The sequence below is a fragment of the Corylus avellana genome, chromosome ca7 (assembly GCF_901000735.1).
Source record: "Corylus avellana chromosome ca7, CavTom2PMs-1.0".
Lineage (NCBI taxonomy): Eukaryota > Viridiplantae > Streptophyta > Magnoliopsida > Fagales > Betulaceae > Corylus > Corylus avellana.
In genome coordinates, this window is record NC_081547.1 from 28,421,009 (window position 1) to 28,431,621 (window position 10,613).

The window sequence follows — 10,613 nt, forward strand, 5'->3', positions numbered from 1 at the left end:
TTGTCTTTATGAGCTAGGGTATTGAATCGAAGCTTTTTTATTTGAGTGATTTTGTTTGTACTACTCTTTTATATTTTGATTTTTCTTAGTAAATTTTTTCTTGATTGTCTCTGGCCGTAAATATAAACTTATTAAGTTGAATCACTTAAATTTTAGTATCTTATATGACTAATTATTATTTTCTTTTTTTGCTATTTTTCTGCTTTATATTGGGATACTAAAATTATTTTATATCAACAAACTTAGAAGACACAAGAAAATTTTTAGTCCTCCTTTAAACACGTGAGTTTGTAGAAAGAAGTATGTAAACTGCTAGGTCTCACACATTTTTATTTGTCCTCCTTCTCTTTCCATATCTTCTCTTGCGCTATTAAGGCTATTTTTTCTTCATTCTAAATTTTCATCTCTGGTTGCTGATTCAAATAATTAGGCAGCTTTTAGAATCTTGAGCAAGTAACTAATCTTATATTCACTCTCAATGCTTTTTCTTTTTTCTTTTTTCTTTTTTGTTTTATTTTGTTTGTTTTTTTTTTTTTTCCCAACAGCGTGCCTCTATTGCTTGGCTGCAATAAACTTCGCTTTAAAAAAAAAAAAAAAAGAAAAAAAGAGAGAAAGAGAAAATAAAGTATGTGTATCCCGACCAAGTCTCCACTTTCCACCTTAAACTAATTTATTTATTTATTTTTATTTTATTTTATTTTTTAAAGATTTTGTGAGAGACATGTATATTATAGGTCATTTTCTTATTATCAAGTTGGAAAGGGTAAGTGATGGTTGGTAATAAAGTGGGAGTTGAGGATGGCTAAAATCATTAGCAAGCACTTCATGAGGATAACCGATTTCATTGTCACCAACATAAGTTTTTATCATATTTCTCACAATCTAAAAATTTCTTATTTGGACATGAAGGAAAATAATCAACAAAGATTAATAAACACGTCTCAAAATTCTATAAACAAGAAAGCGCTTGATAATAATTCAAATATGACGGTCAATTTCTACTTTGACCTTAAATCATCAATTATCTTTAAAACTTGAGTTTACAAAAATTATAAATTACAAATTTAATTATACTATAACATAGGTCTAAAAAGATCCATGTCTTCCATGTTAAAAAAAAAAAACGAAAAATTAGCATTTTGCACCCACGTTCATCAACCTTATATCCTCGATCAAACGGTCCAAATTACTGTAAGAGGACCCACCTTCGCTTACACTTTCTCTTGCCAACCTAGACATCTCAACCGTTGATTTCAGAAACTCCTCCTCCTTCTCAACCATCAGATCATTCACCAACTTTTCCACAGTAACTCTATCGCAGACATCCTTCATGTCCATCCCAAGCTTCCAAATCTCACTCACAAACCTGCTATTCACTTGCTGATCCGCAAAGTAAGGCCAGCAAATCATGGGCACCCCAGCCACTATACTCTCCAAGGTTGAGTTCCACCCACTGTGGGTGAAAAACCCACCAACGGCCGGATGGGCCAGGACCTCGTCTTGTGGGGCCCAACCCACCATGTACCCCCTCTCCTTCGTCCCCTCCACCAGCTCTGCCGGAGTCTGACCGTCCCCATCTTTTCCGTCCACCATGTCCGGCCGTATGGCCCACAAGAACCGCTTTTTGCTATTAACCAAACCATACCAAAACTCCATCAGCTCCTCCTTTGTCATTTTTGCAATGCTTCCAAAGCTGACGTAGATTACAGACTTCAATGGTTGAGCGTCAAGCCACGTCATGCAGCTTTTGTCCACTTCGAAGAGGCTATTCGATGGCTGAGAGTGCAACGTGGTCGTTTTGTATCCAAGTTTGAGTTTCAAGAGTAAATGGAGGGGTCCAAGGGTATAGATTTGTGGACAGTGAGTGCGTATATGGGAGAGTACAGGTCCTTCTAGTTCTTCAAACGTGTTGAGAATAGTGCACGGGCTCTAGTGGACTGTCTGGTCTTGTTCATAACGAGTTGGAGATCCGGGTCTGCCAGGTTGCTGACTCGGCAGAAACTGGGTAGATCTCGGCACCGGAGAAAAGTTTCCATGCCCGGCACACTGCTTATAAGGCGATCCATATCTTCATTTCCTAGAGTGATTAATTAACATATATAGACCCACTTAGTAGTTACAGATTTGAGATTTCACTCCATGTTTGGTTGCTGATCGAGAAACTAAACGAATGTAACAACCCACAAAAGCTCTCAATATTTTCAAGATGTCCAAAAATTATTATGGCCCCAAATCATTTTTGTATAAATAAGTGACATCCATGTCATGTGAGAATATTACTGGAAAATGATGGAATTACTATACTAAAATGAATAAGTAGATACCTCTAATGGGAAGCTCACCCGCCTCAATTACATATGGAATAGAAAAGTAAGCCCAGAAGGAGCAAGCACTGATGGTACGGAAATGAATGACGGGAATGCCAATTTCGTCGCCGACGTCAATGGTAAAGCTCAAGATCCCATCCGATATGATGCAACTCACGGAGCTCCTACTACCGACTGAATTAAACTGACCCGAGAAGAGCATCTCTCTAAAGAGTGGCTTGGTGACCGAATTTAAGCTATCGAACAAATCCATGACGGAGGAACCGGATCGTGGGTGCTCGGCTGGGAGGCCGTCAGGGATGGTCTTGAATTGGAATCCAGGAAAGCATGCGAAACGAGTTAGGACGTTGGTGTAACGGAGGAGGCGATCGTGATTGTACTCGTTGTTGAGGAAGGTGACATGGATGCTGGCAAGGGAAAGAAGCTCGGCTAGCTTGAGCATGGAGTTGACATGTCCCTGTGCTGGAAGGGGAAAGATTAGAACATGCGGAGGAGCTTTTGGCCCTTCCTCCATGTTGAGATCTAAAAGGTCAGCTTTTTCGCTAGAAAGCAGCTCCAGGCTCTGTGTGTACGTGCTGGAGGCCAAAGACGCTTCCAGATTTTTTTTTTTTTTTTTTTTTTTTTGTATAGAAAAAAAAAAAAATAGAATTCAAATTAATGACCTTCATTTTACTAAGTAGGGTTCAACTAATTGAGCTCACTTTTTTTTTTTTTTTTTTTTTTACATGTCTATGTACATATAAAAAGAAGATAGAATTTAAACTAGTGACTTCCACTTTATTAAGTATAGTCCAACCAATTGAGCTTGAAAATAGAAACTTCTTTTATTTTGATTTTTTTTTTCTTTCTCCTGCAACTTGGCTGATGCCACGTCAGTATCCTTAACATTCCTCTACTTAATATATAGCGTACATAGCTACATTAAAATTGATTGGTATCTTTGTGCTGTACTTTAAAATAGTTCATTCGAAATAGAAGTATATCTGATTCTACTTCATTTCGTACATATTATCAATTAAGAAATTAAGGATTTTTATTTGTTGAATAGGTTGTCACGCCCAAAACCAAACTGTATCATGAGCTCGAAATTTAATTTGCTAAATTAGTTTCATTATTATTTTTTTTCAATTTTTTTTAAGTAAAACCAATCTAAATTGTACGATAGGCTTCATATTATAGGGTTTAAAAAGCGACTTAAACTCCATGTATTAATTAGCATAAATGACAAATTAATAACTCCTCACCTCAAACTTTAATTTAAAATTTGAGTATTATATTTTTATCACATAAATATCTCACAATGTTGACGATGTGATAATTTCAATTAATCCTTAGAGCATCTTTAGCAGCTTAGCTAAAAGATCAATATTAGCTATATTTAACTATTATTGTTATTTTTTTAGCTTTAACAGAGTAGCTTGCCATTAGCTAGAATAGCTACATTGCTACAGTGAATAGCAATTTGAAACTATTCATTGTAGCACACTAAATGAATAAAATATTGTTTATTTTTATTTTGTTTATTATTTCTTCATTTCACCTCTTTTCATCCAACATCTTTTATTTATTCTAAACACTTCTTCACATCTGATACGTCTCTCTCTCAAACACAAAATTTCTTCACACAAAATTTATCTCTCTCGCTCACAAAATTTCTTCACACAATTGAATGAAAAAATTGAATGCAGAAAAAATTTATTTCATGGAAACAAATCAATTGTAGTTGGATAAAAAAATTTAATGCAAACAAAAAATTATTGCATAGAAACATACAGATGGAAACAAATAAATTGTAGTTGGATGAAAAAAATTTATTTATGTTATTAATTTTAAGAATTAGTACATGCATGTGAGAAGAATGTTCCTCATATGTGTTTATTTTTGTTTTTACGAATGATTTTTATATATGTATTTGTTTTTCCCTTTAATTAAGTGTTGGCAATAATATAATTAAAAAAAAATGAGAAATAATATTTTAAAGCAAATAGATAATTAAATAGAGAATATGTTAGAGTATGTAATAAAAAAAAATAGTTAAAGTAAATAATTGTAGTTTTTTACTAGGTAAAATACCTAATATTGCTGGACATGCTGTCATTGTTAAAAAAAATAAAAATAAAAAAAAAATAAAAAAATCAGTTTAATTAGGATTGCCTTATAAGATAATTGTGGAATAAAAATATTGTATTTAAATTTTAGTAAAATTTTGATCCAAAACCCACGGAATGGCACATAGCAATAATGGTAATACAACATATACCCATGCTAAAAAAATATTATACATATACCCATGCTAAAAAAATATTATATATATATATAAAGAAAAAAAATATAGTAAGTCGTTGGACAGCTCCAAATAGGTTAGAGGGGTAGTTGAATCATTTTCAAGAATTTGTCCGTGTATCACACGGGATAAATATCTTCTACAATTATATGGTTGGCAACATTTATCTACCAAGCATGTGAGCACTTATTTAAATAGGTGGACCTATAAAGGCTCTTCTATAATTGCAGAAGATCCCTACAAGCAGACAGGAAAATTGTTTGTTTTAAAAAAAAACCAGGAAAATTGTAAGTGTACTGTCTGGGTGAATTAAAACATCCAAGTATCCAACGAACCAGTCTTTATGCGTCAGGTTAGCCATCATTCATAAAGCCATAAAGGGACCAGTCATTGATGGTCGGGACCCTCCAAAAAAATTGCAACAAATGGAACTTCCATCTTAATTGGTTGGTTTCACGCAGTGTCACAACTTTGTTCGATGTACAGATCCGTGGTTTTTCGAGTAATTCTAAAAGATTTATTTGTGTTTTATTAAGAATGATGTGATTATTAAAATTATTTTTTTATTAAAATTTAATAATGATTAATTACAAGCCTAATAATAATTTTAATTATCACATTATTCTTAGTATGACACAAGTAGGATACAAAAAATTACTCATGATTTCACGCTGTAAAGTTTAAAGGGACCGGTTATGAGTAATTCTAGGAAGCCTACTTGTATTCTACTAAGAATGATATGGCTATTAAAATCACCATTGAGGTTGTGATTGATCATTATTGGATTTTGATTAAAGGGTGAGTTTAATAGCCACATCATTCTTAGTATGACACAAGTAAGCTTTCTAGAATTACTCACCCGTTAACGGGGATTAGGGGTGGGTATCGATTATAATTATAATGGTACTGATAAACCTATTTTTGATACTTAACTAAAATTATGAGTTAATTCGGTTAGTTAATTAACCGATAACATTTCGATAAGAAATTATTCCAAAAATTTCGGTTAAAATAGTTAATCGGTTAATAACGGTTCAATTAACGGTGAGTTTTTTTTCATTGGGCTAAAAATTGAATGTTTTGGGCTAAAGTAGCTTATTGAACAATTTTTTCTTTTAATAAAAAAATGGGCCAATTATTTAATACAATAAGAGTTCACCATACATATGTTCTACCAAAAAAAAATTTCTAATCGGTTAACCGATAAAATAATAATTATACTGAGTAAAAAAATTTCTTATCAATTACTTGATTAACCAATAAAAAAATAATTATACCGATTAATCTACACACCCATAATTGGGACCCTCCTAATACATTAATGTGTCATATTAGTCGAGCATTTTTCAGATCTCGATCAATATGTTAAAAAGGATAATAATCGAACTACTATAGATTTTATAATCTCCAAACAAATTAACGTGACATTTGATAATCGATGAAATGATTAAAATTATATTCGTGACAAGTTATATTTTTTTATTTAATTATTTTTATTAATTATGAATTGTCATTTCAAACATTACTTCGGTCACATATTCTAATTAATGAAAAATACAAACAATCATGTATGCTTGCCAAACTTAAAGCTAAAGGAAAAAACCACTGCCGAAAAAATTGAGCCATATCAATGCACCTAACTATGCTTGTCAATTGCCTGCACGAGAAAATATGTATATATGGATGTGGGTAAATTACCGAGTATCCTAAGAATTTAAATTTATAAAAAACACTAAATTTATTCATTTAATTATAATTGTATACTTTTTACATGTGAATTTAAACTATCGCTTAATAAGTAAAGTCTACCACTTAAAATATTTAAGTAAAAATAAAGATAAATTGTAAAACTATTTTGAATTCAGACTTTTTTTTTTTTTTTTACATGTCCGCATAAGAGGGAGAAGAGGATTCAAATTAGTGACTTCCACTTTATGAGACATGGTCCCAGCTAATTGAGCTACCTCTTGGGACTCGAATTCAGACTTCTACTATTATTAAATCATCAATTAACCCCAAAAGTTGAGTTTATAGAAAATTATAAATTACAAATTTATTAATATTATAACATAAGGTCTAAAGATCAATATCTTCCGTTTTCAGAACAAATCAACAAAAGAAAAATCATCATTTTGCACCCACGTTCATCAATCTTATATCGTCGATCAAACGGTCCAAATTACTGTAAGAGGACCCACCTTCGCTCACACTTTCTCTTGCCAACCTAGACATCTCCACCGATGATTTCAGAAACTCCTCCCTCTTCTCAACCATCAGATCATTCACCATCTTTTCCACGATAACCCTATCACAGACATCCTTCATGTCCATCCCAAGCTTCCAAACCTTACTCACAAACCGACTATTCACTTGCTGATCGGCTAAATAAGGCCAACAAATCATGGGTATCCCAGCCGCTATGCTCTCTATGGTTGAGTTCCAACCACTGTGAGTCAGAAACCCACCAATGGCCGGGTGGGCCAAGACCTCCTCTTGTGGGGCCCAACCCACCATGTACCCCCTCTCCTTTGTCCCCTCCACCAGCTCGGCCGGAGTCTGACGATCGGCATCATTTCCGTCCACTAAGCCTGGCCGTATGACCCACAAGAACCGCTTCTTGCTATTGACCAAACCGTGCCAAAACTCCATAAGCACGTCCTTTGTCATTGTAGTAATGCTTCCAAAGCTCACGTAGATTACAGACTTCAAAGGTTGAGCGTCAAGCCACGTCATGCAGCTTCTGTCCACTTGGAAGAGGCTGTTGGAAGACTGAGAGTGCAACGCGGTCGTTTCGGATCCAAGTTTGAGTTTGAGGAGTGCATGGAGGGGTCCAATGGTATAGATTTGGGGACAGTGAGTGCGTATATGGGAGAGCATAGTTCCTTCTAGTTCTTCAAACGTGTTGAGAATGAGTGCACGTGCTCTAGGGGATTGTCTGGTCTCCTCCACAAAGAGTTGGAGATAATTCGGCTCTGCCGGGTTGCTGACTCGGCAAAAACTAGGTAGATCTCGGCACCGGAGAAAAGTTTCCATGCCCGGTACACTGCTTATAACGCGATCCATATCTTCATTTCCTAGAGTGATATATATATATAGACTCACTTAGATTTCACTCCATGTTTCAATGTTTGGTTGCTTAACAACTATACGAAAAGAAATGTTACACATTCTAAATTTTTGTTCTAAAAATTGGTTCTCAAATAATGTGTCACAATTCTATTAATTGGTAACACATTTTTCAAATTCTCATAAAATAGTGATATATCATTTATAAACCTACTTTTAGAAAGAAAAATTGGGTTGTACACACTTCTCCTGGCCTAACCGAATCGAATGTTCAACATACCCACAAAATTAAGCTCCCAATAATTGTCTTAAATTGGCTAATATTTTCAATATGATAAGATTCTTGCTATGTTCAAAAAATTGTTATCATATATATATTTTTTTTTGTAACATAAAAGCAGACAAGTTGCACAAATTTAGGGAATAAAAAAGTCAATTAGTGTTGTGTTGGGACTACCATAAAAAAAAATGCCAAAAACACCCCAAGCACCACCGTAGAATATTTCTGGCCGTCCATGACATGTGCATGTGAATACTGAAAATGATGGAAAAACAACGGAAGATGATGAATTTCTCGATGATGAATTTCCATTTAGGGCACTGTATCTTTTTCGCTTTTTTCAATTGGTAGTAGGTATCAAATTTAGGTTTGGTAGAAAGCAAAAAAGTACTGAGCAATGGAGGATGCCAGAAATTCGAAAGTACCTTGAATGGGAAGCTCACCCGCCTCAATTACAAATGGAATAGAAAAGTAAGCCCAGAAGCAGCAAGCACTGATGGTACGGAAATGAATGACGGGAATGCCAAGTTCGTCGCCGACGTCAATGGTAAAGCTCAAGATCCCATCCGCTATGATGCAACTCACGGAGCTCCTACTACTGACTGAATTAAACTGACCCGAGAAGAGCATCTCTCTAAAGAGTGGCTTAGTGACCGATTTTAAGCTGTCGACCAAATCCATGACGCGGGAACCGGATCGTGGGTGCTCCGGTGGAAGGCCGTCAGGGATGGTCTTGAATTGGAATCCAGGAAAGCATGCGAAACGAGCTAGGATATTGGTGTAACGGACAAGGCGATCGTGATTGTACTCACTGTTGACGAAGGTCACATGGACGCCGGCAAAGGCAAGAAGCTCGGCTAGCTTGAGCATGGAGTTGACATGTCCTTGTGCCGGAGCTGGAAATATCAGAACATGAGGAGAAGCTTTTGGCCCTTCAGCTTCCATGTTGACTGATCTAAGAGGTCTGATTTTTTTTTTTTTTTTTCTTTTGTATTGGTCTGATTTTTATTTATTTATTTTATATTTATTGGTCTGATTTTTTAATGAATGATGCATAATGCTCCTTAAAAAGTACTGTCAGTGTATGGTTTTGATTGGTCAAGTCAAGTCAGCATCGGCCCATCCACTAGGTTTTGTTTTGTCCTTTGGCCGACTATGCACATTTAGAGAATCTGTTCAGCCTTTGGGCAATATGGGTCCGACTTATAAACTGGTATTTTAAAATATCAGACGTAGTTTAATTAAAAATAAAGATTGAATCTTAAAGTTAAATTATTTTAAAAAAAAATTTAACAAGAAAAAAAAATAAAAATAAAATTTTAAAAATTTAATCTTGACCGTTAATTTAACTATAGCATGTAAGCCGAATCCTAACACAATAACAATAACAAAGAGAGTTTGTGTTATCTCGCTGGTGTTTTTTAATTTTATTGTGCTGAAAGGCACGTTTCTTTGTTTCTTTTCTCTTTTTTTATTTTTTTGGCAGGTGAGGGTGAAATTTGAATATACTGAGATTTTAAACTTTGAGGTTGTTGTTTTTTTTTTTTAAAAAAAAAAAAAAAACTCTTTTGTATTCCATCAGTCGAATCACTACTCAATTAATTTTGGTGTCTTTTATGATTGATTTATTTTATGCTATTTTTGCTTCTTTGGATATCTTGAATTTAATTCATGTACAACAAATACTTTACTATGTTGGAAAAAAAGAAAAAAGAAAAAGAAAGTTGAATTCAATTGTAATTTTAAAATCACACAAGAAAAATTTTAGTCTTGTTTTTAATATTACTCGATATAAAGTATGTAAGTTTGTAGAAATTAAGGAGTATGTAAACTGCTGTAGCTAGGTCTCACACATTCTTTGTCCTTCCTAGGGCTGTTAAGTGAGTGAAGCGTCTCACGAGCAAGCTCGGGCTCGGCTCGTGCTCGACTCGAATATTAAATGAAGCACTTCATGAACACAAATCCTGGCTCGAATATTAAACGAAGTAAGCTCGGCTCGAATCATTAAAAAGACCTTGATTCAATTAGAGCAGATCCAAACGAAAGGAAGAAGAATCAAGCAGAAACTATTGAGGGAGATTGCGAAAGGCATAAACTATTGATGAATCAAACAGACCCAAACACTATCACTGCATGTCTGGTGAGTGAGAGTGAGAGAGTGGGAAATGAGAGTTCAGGTGGAAGATCCGTTGTGACTGGTGAGAGGGATTGAGAGAGATACGTTAAAAAAATATTTTTTTGTAGGGGGCATTGTCTCAATGCAGTCTGAATGCAACCTGTTAACTTGTCCCACATTGTTAAGAAAACATCAATTTCCAAGTTTGCTTATCTATAAAAGGATGCATATCCTCTGTCTTTGAAACCAAATGCCTTGCTGTATTGACTCAGGCTCCATACTCGACTAGCCAGGCTAAGTAAATACTCATATGCAAACTAACTTCTTAAGCTGTTTAAGAGTACTTGAAGTTAAATTTTTTTTTAAAAATAAAAACATTAAATATAAGAGCCAGCTCTCGGCTCGACTTATTATTAACTCGAGCTCGATTTTTTTGGCTCGCCCTTGAGCTCGAGTAAAATTTAAACGAGCCAAGCTTGAACAAGGAAAGCTTGCTCAAGCTCGGCTCGTTTATACCCCTAGACTCCTTCCTCTTTCCAT

The 10,613-nt window shown here is 34.7% G+C and overlaps 2 protein-coding genes across 2 annotated transcripts; both read right to left on the reverse strand.

Annotated features, from left to right (window-relative positions):
• Window positions 1-990: 990 nt before the first annotated feature.
• Window positions 991-2,922, reverse strand: LOC132187396 (7-deoxyloganetic acid glucosyl transferase-like). Its single transcript, XM_059601692.1, is given in 3 exon segments — window positions 991-1,919; window positions 1,922-2,077; window positions 2,325-2,922. Coding segments are annotated over 3 exon segments (1,461 nt in total). The 5' UTR covers window positions 2,842-2,922; the 3' UTR covers window positions 991-1,131.
• Window positions 2,923-6,608: 3,686 nt separating this feature from the next.
• LOC132188465 (7-deoxyloganetic acid glucosyltransferase-like) lies at window positions 6,609-8,905 on the reverse strand. Its single transcript, XM_059602920.1, has 2 exons — window positions 8,383-8,905; window positions 6,609-7,685 (listed from the first exon to the last, which is right to left on the reverse strand). The coding sequence occupies exons 1-2, from the start codon at window positions 8,900-8,902 to the stop codon at window positions 6,739-6,741; spliced, it is 1,467 nt and encodes a 488-aa protein (XP_059458903.1). The 5' UTR covers window positions 8,903-8,905; the 3' UTR covers window positions 6,609-6,738.
• Between the last annotated feature and the right edge of the window lie 1,708 nt (window positions 8,906-10,613).